General features: G+C 36.3%; 2 protein-coding genes across 20 annotated transcripts in view; one reads left to right on the forward strand and one right to left on the reverse strand.

The window, feature by feature from the left end:
- Window positions 1-265: 265 nt before the first annotated feature.
- LOC129717978 (copia protein) overlaps window positions 266-13,740 on the reverse strand; it is a 72,618-nt gene continuing 59,143 nt past the window's right edge. For 16 of the 17 annotated variants that reach the window (XM_055668322.1, XM_055668317.1, XM_055668316.1 and 13 more), the window contains 3 exons: window positions 13,674-13,736; window positions 11,069-11,268; window positions 8,056-11,005 (listed from right to left, as the gene is read on the reverse strand). In XM_055668322.1, the coding sequence (XP_055524297.1) occupies window positions 11,108-11,268; window positions 13,674-13,736 (224 nt within the window). In that variant the 3' untranslated portion in view covers window positions 8,056-11,005; window positions 11,069-11,107. Of the gene's footprint in view, window positions 452-8,055; window positions 11,006-11,068; window positions 11,269-13,673; window positions 13,737-13,740 lie in introns of those variants that run through there. The other variant, XM_055668325.1, reaches the window with a different exon arrangement.
- On the forward strand, window positions 4,222-5,602 carry LOC129717985 (protein-L-isoaspartate(D-aspartate) O-methyltransferase). 3 transcript variants are annotated; one of them, XM_055668344.1, is made up of 5 exons: window positions 4,222-4,289; window positions 4,361-4,534; window positions 4,588-4,730; window positions 4,783-5,020; window positions 5,078-5,602. In XM_055668344.1, the coding sequence occupies exons 2-5, from the start codon at window positions 4,480-4,482 to the stop codon at window positions 5,323-5,325; spliced, it is 684 nt and encodes a 227-aa protein (XP_055524319.1). In that variant the 5' UTR covers window positions 4,222-4,289; window positions 4,361-4,479; the 3' UTR covers window positions 5,326-5,602. The 3 variants fall into 3 exon arrangements, with proteins under 3 accessions (XP_055524319.1, XP_055524320.1, XP_055524321.1); XM_055668345.1 differs by having other exon boundaries at window positions 4,271-4,289; window positions 4,463-4,534; XM_055668346.1 differs by lacking the exon at window positions 4,222-4,289 and having other exon boundaries at window positions 4,365-4,369; window positions 4,463-4,534.

Here is a 13,740-nt window from a genome sequence, read left to right on the forward strand (position 1 = left end):
AAAACCGGAAAAATGTGCTCGAAATCTGAAAAAAAATCTATCCGTGATCCGAAAAAATTTCGCTCGCACAGGCAAAAGTCTGTAAAATTCTGCACACATTTTAAGAAAATCTGCGCAAATATAAGGAGACTCTTACAAAAATCTGCAGAGACCGTGGAAAAACTGCAATTATCTGCAAATCGATAAATATCTGCAAACGAACTCCAAAAATCTGCGTTTTGCAGACAAATCTGCACATTTGGTATCACTGGAATACACTCAATTGGGGTTAAATAATTTAATGGTCTCTCTGCTCCAGATGACGTTTACCTCTCTCTAGCTTTCCACGAGCGGTAATGGCGGACAGTGCACACAGCCCGTTTTGACGTTTTCTGTAGGTCGGGTAATTTTCAATCGCAGTAGCGGTGGGCGGAAGGAGTGAGCTGATATGATTTGACATTTGCTTTGGTAACTGAAAAGAGAAGAAAACAAAAACAGGTCAAAGCTAAAACAAGACAACAAGAGCAATGGGATTAGGATAGACATGTCATAAATGCAATTGTCAACATGTGCGGGATGAAAATAGTTAAAATTAGAGTGCCTATATATAACTAGAGTGGCGCCGTGTCATCCAAAGTAACGCTGGTAACACTGGTAACACTGAACATCCTTTCTCTTTTCACCACACGTGTTTAATAGGTTGTTTGCTCAATTGGAATTACACTGACAGATAATTTTTATTCCAATTTTGACAGTGTCGCCACTCTATATATTTACAGGCACTCTAGTAAAAGTATTTCCTTCCTTTTTTCTCGCATGCAACGTGAAGTTCGAAATTTGTAGGGTTGCGTCAAATGTCTGTTGGCCGTGTTGCCAACTGCTTGAATTGTGGTTATTATTGGTTTTCGAACATGATATCCGCGATCCAAGTATGATGACAGTTCTACAAGGTATGCTACATTTTCGTCTATCCACGCACACAAACAAATCTCGTTATGAAAAAATTCGCGTTTTGTATGGAATTCAGAACATTTTTGGAAATTTCTCGTTTTATGTTGTCTAATCTATATATCTAATTTTTTTGGTTGGAGAGTGAATCTCCAGTTGAAACACACTAGAAATTGATATTAATTTAGATTTTGTGTGAAAAATTGCGACAATATGTCGAAATAAAATATATAAAAATGCTATATTCCTAATAGTTGGAGCATAATCTTAGTCATTGTCATAGCTCATGACTTTTGTTACTGTATGAAATAAAAGCGACTCTATTTAGAAGCGCTATTAGAGTACAAGAAAAAAACGAAAAGTGCAAAAAGGTTACCGGCAAATTGATGAAAAACAGCATATTTCACCTAAACCGCAGCATGTTCATGTATTCCCCACAAATAAAACATGTTTCAACATCATTTCTATAACTTTTCAGGAAAGTATGTTTTATAAGTTTAGTTTAAAATGCAAAATCATTTCAAATTTCATACAAAATTGGAAAAAGTTCATAACGATCACTAATACTAACGCATCGACGTGAATAGCATACCTTATAGAACTGTCATCATACTTGGATCCGCGATAGCATGTAGCCAGAGGGAATTCACTGCTGTCAAATTTCATATATGTATGCGTTATCGCAGATCAACTTTGGTCCATGACGTTTGTTGGTCCATGATGTTTGTAACTAGGAACAATAATGGGGGAAAAAATCACTACTCAACACATTAATGAAAGTTTTTCCCAGTTTCTCGAGTTTTTTTTTTATTCTCGCTTGTTTTCCGTCGGTCTAGTTCCGCCACCATTGTTGTGCAAATCACCGACGCCCAGGGAGGCGACTCCACCCAGGACCCTAACTTACGACCTGTTTATTAACGGACCGGCGCCAACGGCTTTACTTCCTCATGCGATGGAAGGCGTGATCCCAGAGATTTTTCGCCTCAGAAAATCTCCCGGTGCCGGCTAGGATTGAATCTAGACCAGTTGGGTTGGTTGTGAGTGGATCACGCCACCTCACAACCATCGACACCTATGTCGGCGGTGGGATTCGAACCCAGGCGTCGAGCGTGGTTGACGGAGACGTAACCAACCACACTAGGCCCCCGCTCGATTTCTCTTTCTCGAGTTTTGATAAAAAATGTTCCAATTCTAATATTTCACATCGATCAATTTCATGACCAAACAGAACAAAAACCAAAACAAACGCCATGTTGCCGAGCATGTTGGTTACATGATGTTTGACAGATAGATCCCCCCTGCATGTAATCGAGGTGATATCCAGAGATGCCAGACGTTTTTGAAAAATGTCTGCAACTTCTGAAAACCTGGAAAAATCTGCTTGAAATCGGAAAAAAATTATCCGCGATTTGAAAAAATATCGTTCACGGAGGCAAAAGTCTGCGAAAATCTGCACACATTTTGAGAAAGTCTGCGTAAATTTAAGGAGACTCTGACAAAAATCTGCAGAAACTATTAAAAATCTGCAAATATCTGCGAATCAATGGAAATCTGCACACGGACTCAAGAAATCTGCGTTTTGCAGACAAATCTGCACATCTGCGTTTTGCAGACAAATCTGCACATCTGTAAAAAACCTCTGTTTGAGTTGTCTTTGAAGGCAGTGTACCTGCGCAGCCCTGCATTTGTCTCGTTCCTACTTGAAAAATGCTGCATTGATTTTGTAAATAACTTTTTGACAGTTCCTTATGGGATTTTCTTTGGGGCTCGATAAGGCCGAGAAAAAGAAAATTCATTTTGTTCATTATTTATCGAGCAGTTTGACGGGCGAGGTACGGAGTACTATGGGGCAACGTGTACCAGAAAAAACGCCAGTGTTACGTATGTCTTATGTATGTGGTATTATGCACCGCATTCTCCTAGGGATACTAAATTTACATAAAACAGTTTTAAATATGTAGCAAGTTATGATATTTTTGCTCGACACCACCTCCCTGCTTGGGAGTAACTCTAATTTACTCAATATTACTCCGAAATATCCAGATGATCCACATCTTCGATTTCTTGAGAACAAGGAAAATCACATCCCTGTCACGAACGTCATCTCCATACATTTTGCTTGAAGCCGTTTTTCTCTGGCTCTGGCTCGATTATACGTCAAAAGGCTGTCAGTGCTTGCGAAACAGCCGAATAAGCTCCGTCCATGCGAGATCAACTGTTGCTGCAAGTGGTGTGTTGGAATGGTAGGAATTCAAAAAGTGATGAACGACTGATATGTTTTGAACTTTCAATGGATTTTGTGCAGGAATTAAATGGTCATGTTCAAACTTGTTTCAACACGTTCTGGATAGCCCTACATTCAATATAGTTAGAAGCACGAAAAAAAAACTGTACAGTAACACATGCGGCACAATGAACGGAGCTTATGATCATATTTTCAACACTAACGTCATCATCATTGGGCGCGGCTTCAGGAAACAGTTGCCCTGCCATCGGTCTGAGGAAAATATATGGGCGGTGTGACCGAGTAACATTTATATTTATATTCGCGGTGGTGAAAAGGTTTAATGATGGATATTCATAGACATGAGAGTTACTCAGATTTGCTTTTCATTTTTCACGTTTTCTAAAAAAAAACTCAAATTTACTCACTTTTATCTGAGTTACTCTTATGCGTGGGAGTTATTCTAATTTACTCAATATAACTCCGAAATTCTAAGATGAATCACATCTTTGATTACCTTGAGAGCAAGAAATATATATGAACGGTGGGACCGAGCAACATTCATATGTATATTTGCGGTAGGAAAAAAGTTTAAGGATGGATATTCAGAGACACGAGAGTTACTCAGTTTTGCTCTTTATTTTTCAGGTTTTCTACGAAATACACGGAAAAACCTTAAATTTACTCACTGTCTTACCCCTCGGAGTCTTTTTATATTTGCGCAGACTTTTCCAAAATGCGTGCAGATATTTGCAGACTTTTGCCTGCGCAAGCGAAAAACAAATAGATTTTTTTTCAGATTTCGAGCAGTTTAAAGGAACAGGAAGGCATTTTCAGCCGAAACCTTTGAAACTTGTAAAAAATTTACCAAACAATGTTTTTTTTTACAATATTTCTGGAGTTGTACGTCTTCATTGTTAACAAACAGAAGTCCTTTAAACCTGAGATACAAACCATTTTCCGTACCTGTTTATATTACGTTGCCCTTATAGTGCTATAGAACCGCCTGAGAAACTCTATTTTTCCAAATTTCGAGCAGTTGCAAATGATTTCTTGTAAACACAAGTAACATTTGACAACTCAGTTTTTCAATTGCTTTTGTTTTGATAGATACGATAAATCATATGAAATTTTTTTTTGTGAGTATTTCCGAATGAATTGCAGTGAAATATATTATTTAAATATTATGCTGTTTCTTATCTTTCAAAGCTTATCTTTGTAAGGACTAATCGATTCAAACCCCGTTTAACCGTAAAAAAAACGGGACGTTTTGTTTCGTGCGCTTGATCACTGGTCTTATTTTTATAATAGCTCTACTGAACGCAGTAATGGCTTGGCGATCGAGAGGACTCAGCAATGCTGATTTGATTCGCCAGTTACAAGGTAGAATGTTTAAGAACATTCATCATTCGATTACAACATATTTTTATTTGCAGAGTATGGAGTAATTAAAAGTGAAGCCGTTGCCCAAGCCATGACGGCTACGGACAGAAAATTTTACATTGCAAGCAATTTAAATCCATACGTCGATTCCCCTCAGCGCATTGGACACGGTGCCACGATAAGTGCTCCTCATATGGTATCTTTTTTCTTAAGAACATGACATGTGATTTGATTTGTAATTCTTGTAGCATGCATATGCCCTAGAGTTGTTGGAAAATCATTTAAAAGCAGATAGTAAAGTTTTAGACGTTGGGTCTGGTTCCGGTTATCTAACAGCATGCTTTGCTCGTTATATACTCCGACACGAAAATTCAACTGGAATTGTTGTCGGAATTGAACACCATCCAAAGTTAGTTGAATTAGGAAAAAATAATATCAAAGCGGATGATGAAACCCTTATTGATACAGGAAAAGTTATTCTCATTGGTAATACGTTGTGCTGCGTAAAAAAATTATTTACCCTAAAATGTATTATTTACATAGAGGGAGACGGCCGTCAAGGATGCAAAGAGTATGCTCCTTATGACTGTATTCATGTCGGAGCGGCCGCACCGGAAACACCGCAGGAACTTATTAATCAACTAAAACCTGGTGGTCGGCTCATAGTTCCTGTTGGACCAGATGGCGGAACACAGTACTTGGAGCAGTACGATAAAGATGGAAATGGAAAAGTCTCCAAGACACGTTTAATGGGGGTGATGTACGTACCGCTGACAGATTTACACACGTGATGCCCTAGTAGGGAGAGTCTCTTTATAGCTATGCGCATCTTACTGTTGGTCATACTGCTTTTGCTAATTGGATACAGTTTGAAAAGAAATTTTTTCTAAACATCCAGTAAAGAGTTTTGGGTTAGTTTGTTGTGTGCTTGTCGTTTCAGTTTTAAAGCTTTGTTTTTGAAGCACGTCATTTATTACGACGAATATGACATTGCTGTACTGAATAATATAAATAGACATTAAAAATGTCCGCGGATATTTGCACTAAATAAATAATGCAGAAATATAATATATATGTATTTGTTTATTCGTTGTATGGAAAAATACCGGTGAGACGACATCTATAAATTACGTTACGGAAAAAAACCCTTCCATATGTAACAAAACGTTATGCCAAAACTAGGGTGGCAGCGAAAAGGGTCATGTTAAATTTCAAAAACCGACCATGTACATTTTGTTTACTGACCCAAAAAAATCATCTATGCAAAATTGATTTAAGGGTGCCTCAAAGCGCTCAAAGTTGTGATTTTTCGACCCTCGAAATTGGGAAAATCGAAACTTTTTGTTCGATGCCAAATAACTTAAAAATGCTTAAAGCGTCGAGATCTGGTGTTATCACGATATATCAAAAAAGGGAAATTAATATGAAAAAATAAATTTCTTTTTGACCGTCTTAGAAGAATGGAATTGAATATTGAGAATAGGTTATGTTTCCATTTAATTAGCATAGCATAGCATAGCATATTTGATCGCCCGTGTTGACCAGAATCAGCTGAAATTGCACAAAGAACCGTCAAAATGGTGCCTAGGAGTAGCAAGCCATTTTCAGTGTACAATTCCTGGTGATTTTTCTTTTCACTGGTCAATAACGTACTTGTTGCTACTAGAGACCGAGGAATCCTCTGCATCATCCACAAGTATCAAAGGAAGGTATTAGTGTTAGTGGAAAGGAATTGATCTGGATCCATCGAGGTTGATGGTGCGATCTTTTCTACACAAATTCGCGCCCGATATGGATATTTCGCGGTCTCTGCGCAACCGGCCATCAGAAGACGATATAAATAGAACCGCATCACGATCGCTGTATCGGCATATAGGAGAATCGAAGTTTCTAGGTATCACCGGCAACCAATCGTTAACAGTCTGTATCACACCAAACTTCGCGTTTCATCCCGTGAACTATTAAAACTTACCTCGAAACGAATGAATTTCGTAAAACGCACCGCACGCCGAACGCAAACTACTGGTACCAGCTCAAAGAACCGTTAGAGCGAGTAAAAAAACCCACAAGGCACACCCGAGCATTATACGATGTAATGGTCATTGAACTCCGAAACCGCTGTATTAAGATAGTTACACTGAGCGCTGTCAAAATAACGTGCGCGAAACTGAGCTAACCTCCCCGAAGCAAACAATAGCGTGCCCACTACACTCCGGAAACCCTTAGATAAACAAAACTCACCCGGGCCGATGATGCGTTTCACCGGGGCATAATGCACGACCGCTCCATTTTCAAAACGATTTCAACATAATTAAATAAAAGTTACTTATGTATATCAACATATGTCCAAAAGCTAGGAAAATCATAAAACAAGAACATAGAACTGAATAAAATGTCACCGCCCTGCCAGGACTCACAATTGTAGACGATGCATCAACCGCATGCCGCATTGTCATGCTCGAATGATAAATTTTGAAACTATATTTTAAAACTGTCAATTTTGACCTGTGAGAGTGCATCGCACAATCTGGTTTGTAAATATAAAAAAAAACTACCCGCAACCGAAAAGCTACCACTTTTTGTGCACCCAACAGATGACACATTTACACTTCTGAAAAAGTCCAAAACCCGCTAAAAACCACTATACACAGAGCCTATGCATTCTTAAAATATTTGATACAAAAACTTATACTCATCTGTTTTATTTTGGTTATGCCTATGCCAGCGAAACAAACACCGACAAGCACAGCACAACACTACTCTCTTCGCTCTCTCTCCAGATATTATCGTTCTCTTCGCTCACACCGCCATGCATTCCATTTTCGCATGTTAATAACGAACCGCTAGTTAGCGCGACGCACAAAGTAGGCACTCACACTCACGCAACTTAGCTGGCCTTACAATTTTCAATTGCAATTCGAGGAAAAATTATCACTTTCACGCAAGGAACACTGTGTTTTTCACAAAACCTTCACTTTTATCACTTAGACAAAGCATCACAGATCACAACTTGACACTTTTTAACAAGTTTGGCCACTTAATTCACTTATAAATTAATAAATTAAACGGATAGCTTTCGGGGCACGTATTATTAGTTAGCCGTGATGCCAGCCTCCAATAGGTTATGTTTCCATTTAATTCTACTACAAAAAATCGAATACCCTTTAATCGAATACCGTCCGCAGATACGTATTTCGGTTGCTACATGTTATCATCATCAGTGCTTATGTGGACTGTTTAAATTAATATGAGCATTTTTCCTACTGAATCACTTCAAATTAAATTTTAACTGTGTTTGGGGGGTTCCCTAGTAGAAATAAAACCACCCTGATGAAAATCAAATTTAGGCGACATTTTTTTCCATACAGTCATTGCCACCCTAATATTAGTAGATGTGCAGATATTGCAACAAAAACATAATTCAATATGTAGTCTTTACTAGTTTACTGGTTTTTAAGTATCGGTACATGATTGAATAGATGTCTAGCACAGGTAAGGATATAGCAATGAAACGACAAATCTTATAATTGAATACAATTTATTATTTAGTAGCATGTAAACATTACATAAAGTATAATTCGAACAAGTCATTTCACATGTTTACTAGTTTCAGATTTGCTTATCATTGCGTGTTGTGATTCAAATGCAGTAAAACCGTTTATTTTCAGATTCCTGGATGTGCATTGACTTCTTTTTATCTTGATATATCTGTACTTCTTGCCATACTTTCTACTGTAATAATCTATCGCTTTTTAGTTCCGCTTAAAGACTTCGTTTCTTTAACCTCTTTCGCTAGGATAATCACTCGGTAGACTGTCGCAGTGGTCTAAATCGAATGATCGAATTATGCTGTAAAAAAGTTTGGTCTATCAGCACGTCTCCAACCTCTTCATTTACAGTTTGGTTGCGGATGAGGCATGATTTAAATCGTTATCAATTACCAGCCACTACGTAAATTACTTCTCGGCATCAATGTAAAATGTGTATAAGATACTAACGCATTTAATGCTACTTTTTGATATTTCGATAGTTAAATTGCATAAATCAACTGAACATCTAGGGTGTGATATACTTTTTAAAGGCAAATGCAAACGCAAAGCAGACGAGGGAATTTTCTGGCAAATAAGATCTATGCCCGAACAACATAATGTAGCTTTGAACATTTGCCGAATAACAAAATAAATTTTTATTTTGCTGAAAATATGATAAGGTGACATCCACAAACTACGTAACACAAGAAAAAAAAACATTTTTTTCGACTCCCACCTCCTATATTTAACAAAACGTAACCCCACCACCTACCAAATTACATAATTACAGAGCAAAATTCGAACCAATTCGTAACATTGAAGGGTACCCCCGTCCCCCATATGAGCGTTACTTAGTTTATGGATGCCGCCTATACATTTCTTGGCGCTCCGAGATTTAGTTTTCAAGAAAAACGTTCCTGTATGCAATAAAAACACTTATAAAACTGTTAACTCATAAAATTCCAACTTCCCTATTTTTTTTCGAGTAAAGCGGTATATAACCCCTTGAACGTATCATCATGTGTGTTTATGTGTGAATAGCTCTTTGATATCTTTACTACAAAATGAAAAGAACAAACATGCAACAAACAGAAAAAAATCCCTCGTTGAACTATTCTGATGAAATAAGCGCAGGCAAATTTATAACCACTGAAATGAAATTGCTTTCTGTATATAAATAAAACATAATAACTAAAGGATGTTTTTAGCTGATTTTTTTTATTCAATTGATAATAGTTACATATAATTTAGTGTAGCGATACCTAAGTATTTACACAATTGATAAATTAATCGATCAATTTCTTTCAATTTTACTCAATTCGCATATGTTGCTATAAGACATTATGGAGCGTATGTGATTAAGGTAGACTTAATAAACATAGAACATAAGTGGCAATATTATATGGCATGAAATGCTGTATGTCTGTTGGATTCGGTTACGTTTTGATGTTAGCCGTCTTCGCTAATGCTGTTGTTTGCCCTTTTAGTGGTAACAGTTGGTTTAGGAAGAGTTTGGTCTAATTGTTAAAAATGTGGATATGATTTTCAGTTTGTTCTAGGTGAAACGCCGTAGAGTCAAGCTGTTTGACTCACGTTCAAATGTATATGCTACTGGGGATATAAGATTTCTGGAAAAATATATAATGAGATTTTTAAATAATGTACACTGAGTATTATTTATTGTTACAGATCCAATGTAGAAGAGATTCGAAAAAAAAACTTGATTTTGTATCAATTATTTTACGACTCATATGCAGAAGAAGGCAGTCAACAGTTTTCTACTCGGAAATATGTATTATTGATACGATATGGAGTATTTTTGTTAAAGTGTATTCGTGAATTTTCAGTATCAGTGTCATGCTATTTCAGGTTTTGATGGTAGAAAAAGTTATGTGTTTATACAAGTTTGCCTGTTTCGTGTTGTTCGGATAGAGTAGAAAATATGTTTTACACCTTGCGCTTCGTATAAAAACGACCACTCTTCTGCTAGTTAAAAATAACGTGAAATTTCAAAAAAAAAGTTAAACAAAGATTTTAAAATAAACGATTTGTGAGTAAATATTTTACAATAGTAATTGCAGTAAAAGAGTTATAATTTCGCTGATTAAAAGTTCTCAATTCTTTGTGTTTAATCTTAGTTTCTGTTCGTTTGTTCGCTTCTGCAGATGGTTACCACTCTGAAAAATTTGGTTGTATAAATAGTATCGTTATTTTTATTTTTTCAATAAATATGTTTTCTTGTATATTCTAGAATTAGCATTGTTTTACGGCGCCATACCCTTGCCCATGTCACGTTCTTCGCTTCTACTGTTTTTCGTGTTACAAACACTGATGTTAAACTTTTCTGATCTTAACTTTCTACTTAGTTGCGTGACTTTCTTGATGTTTACCGGCTGTATTGGTTGCTTTTTAATAACTTTTCAAAAAATCGCGTTCATTCTCTGAATTTCTTTTGCTGTTATCCTGTATGGTGTTTCCTGCTAGTGAGTCAGGATTGGTTACTGAAATTTTTGCTCTGCGTATTCCGAAGTGTTTAAAACTGAAAGGACGAATTGCCTGAATTATATATAAAATATTTTTTTACTGGTTTGCGGAATTTGCCTAAACATTTTTGTTCTACACACAGATGGTTTATTTCTGATACATTATCATCATTTGGCAAGAAAAGATAATGTAAACTTATCGGCTGACTTGATTATGATTTGTTTTGGAAACGAAGATTTATCGCTCATCGATCGAGTGCCAAGATACTCCAACGATAGCAATTAACATTCATTTGACTGGAGAATACACTGAATATCGTTTTAGGTATTTTTGTTCTGTTTCTAGTAGATTAGATTTTCCTTTTTCACAGTTTCTGATTTTGGTACATCATCTCTATTACACTTTTCTTCGAGAGGAATCTGAACGACAATTATTTTTCTCGTTTTTGGTTTTAAAACTGAAAAGAAGAAACAGAAGTAATTTGACAGATTCATATAAATGTTTTGATTACATTACTCACAGCCTAAAGTACAACATCGGGCAGGGCGTGTGGCCTGGCCTAGTCTCGCATTGAGGCGTCGTGTACTATTTTCCTTTCCTTGTAATAAATCTCCTCGGATTCTTTATCGCATAGTAGAAGTACGACGGCGCCAAACAGGAAAATGGCAGCACCCCAGCCAACACCATACGCCCAACCGAATTCCCAAACCGGGCGATTTCCTGTAATAAAGTGCGGATCTGCGATCAACGCAAAGCATGTTCGTATTTCTTTTTACCAGCGCAGGTGGCCCATGTCACCAACTCAAAACAAACTCTAAGCATGATATGGAAAAACTGAGTTTTTTCTCCTTAAGGCCGAAACAAATTTTATTTTAATTCTATGTAATTCCATTCTCTTTTGAAAAATGTTGAAAATTGAAAACGGTCCGAGTCGTTTTGTCAATATTAATGGTTTTTCGACAGCGTATATGCTCAATTTAACAACATACAAGTCCAGTGATAGTTAGAGAGTGTCGTCAAAAGACAAGCCAAATAATAATTAATAGGGTATCGAACGTCTTCGTCAGTGGTTTTCTTCGACAGGTTTTCTGTAGCAATCTTATGCAAAAACCTGTCGAAGAAAACCACTGACGAAGACGTTCGATACCCTACATAATGATAAAGTGTTATTTTTCAACATTTATTTGAATGCAAGTTACAAACGTCGTAACTTGCATACAAATTTTCATGAAAGATATTTATTTTTGCCTTTCTCCTAGAAAGGTATAGCAATCACTGGCAAAACCGAAAGTATAAAAGTGCTCAAAAGGGCCGAATGGCATATATCACTCGATTCAGTTCGACGAGCTGAGGATTTTCTGTATGTGTCTGTGTGTGTGTGTGTGTGTGTGTGAATGTGCAACATTTTATTCTCATTCACTTTTCTTAGAGATGGCTGGACAAATTTTTATGAAATTAATTGCACATGAAAGGTCTTGTTGTCCCATAAGACCCTATTCAATTTTATTGTAATCGGATTTTTAGTGTAGAGGTTATGTATCAAAATGTAAAAATCATGAAACATCCTTATCTCAAAAACTACACAACCGTTTTGAACAAAATTGGTTTCAAATGAACGGGCTAACTGAAATACCCTAAACTTTTGAATTTTATAGAGATTGAACTTGTGGTTTAAAAGTTATGAAAAGAAACGTGTTCTGGAGACTGTTAATCTCACTAATGTTTCTCAGAGATGGCTGAACCGATCATCATAAAATTAGTGTCAAATGGAAGGTCTAGTTGCCCCTAATGATTTGTTTTGCAATCGGACTATTACTCTGCCTGTTATGTTTGAAGATGTAAAATCCAGCTATGAAAAGGAACATCTTCCGAAGACTATTTGAATTCACTCACTTTTCTCAGAGATGGCTGACCCGATTTCCACAAAATAAGTGTAAAATGAAAAGTCCAGCTGCCTCATAACTCCCTTTTAAATTTTACTGTGATCGGACTGTAACTTCATCTGAATGTATCGAAATGGGAAAATCACGAAACTACACAACCGATTTGAACAATATTGATATCAAATGAACGGGCTAGTTTAGCGCTAACTGATGAATTATGATTGAAGACGTGGTTTCAAAGTTTGGCTGCCCCATAGGTTCCCATTTCTTTTAATTATAATTGAATATAAGCCACCGTTATGTATAAAATTGCAAAAACAACGAAAGTCCATTATCTCAAAGATTACACGACTTATTTGAACATAACTAGTGTCATATGAACGAATCTTCGCTCAAACTTACAAATAACAAACTTCATAACAATTTGATATGTGGTTCAAAAGTTATGAAAAGAAAAGAAATCCAAAGACTATTTAAAACTATTTCGTACTATTTGAACGTTACCGTTATCGCTCGTGATTATAGTGTTCGAAATTAAGAATCATTTCCTTCATTTCGCTATTTCTTAAGCACCAACATTACATCAAATTTCATTTTTTTTTTGCTTCAATTGCAACATCAATATTTTAGAACCCAAAGAGTGAAAATACCTTTAATGGATTGAAGCGTTCAAGTAAATCTATTTTTACAAATAATAAGTTTGAATGAGAAAGGCTGGGTCTGAGCGCTAGGTGGATTAATTTGTGTTTTTTTTTCTTCTCGATGTTATTTATTTTTCGTTCCTCGCTTAACTAACTTTGATTACTTTGGCCATAAAAATAATGCGAAATTTGTATCCGCCTAGTTTGATGGAGAAAATGTTAGTTCTTTTATGAAATTCGAGTGCGTTATCACGCGAAAACAAGGATTGTTATTTTTTGAATGCATCATCACGCAAAAACAAGGATCGTAAGGATATAATCTTGCTACTTTTATTATTATTTTTTGCACAATTTTTTGGGAAAGCGTCATAGTTCACTAAGATTTGACTGGAAAAGGTTTCTGATACACATTTCATTTTGTATTCAATGCATATTTCATATTGCGTTAAAATAAAGCAAAGCTGCTGTAAAAAATACTTAACTTTGCTAAATTGGTCACTTTTTCGTTGTAGTTCTTAATGACCCAACAGTGTTTTTTTTAAACAAGAAAAGTGCTACTATTGAATGATGTATTGAGTAAACGAAAGATGGAATTTCTTACCTAGATTGAGTTCCGCTGCGAAACATACCGGATAGAGTATAAGCGCGACCAGTAAAGAGATGACTGA

The sequence above is a fragment of the Wyeomyia smithii genome, chromosome 1, assembly GCF_029784165.1.
Source record: "Wyeomyia smithii strain HCP4-BCI-WySm-NY-G18 chromosome 1, ASM2978416v1, whole genome shotgun sequence".
NCBI lineage: Eukaryota > Metazoa > Arthropoda > Insecta > Diptera > Culicidae > Wyeomyia > Wyeomyia smithii.

What these genes read in the sequence shown, in the direction of transcription:
- LOC129717985 (XM_055668344.1), top strand. Translation starts at nt 4,480, where the DNA reads ATGGCTTGGCGATCGAGAGGACTCAGCAATGCTGATTTGATTCGCCAG. An exon ending in CGATAAGTGCTCCTCATATG is followed by an intron (nt 4,731 to 4,782) that starts GTATCTTTTTTC and finishes TAATTCTTGTAG; the next exon opens with CATGCATATGCCCTAGAGTT. An exon ending in AGGAAAAGTTATTCTCATTG is followed by an intron (nt 5,021 to 5,077) that starts GTAATACGTTGT and finishes TTATTTACATAG; the next exon opens with AGGGAGACGGCCGTCAAGGA.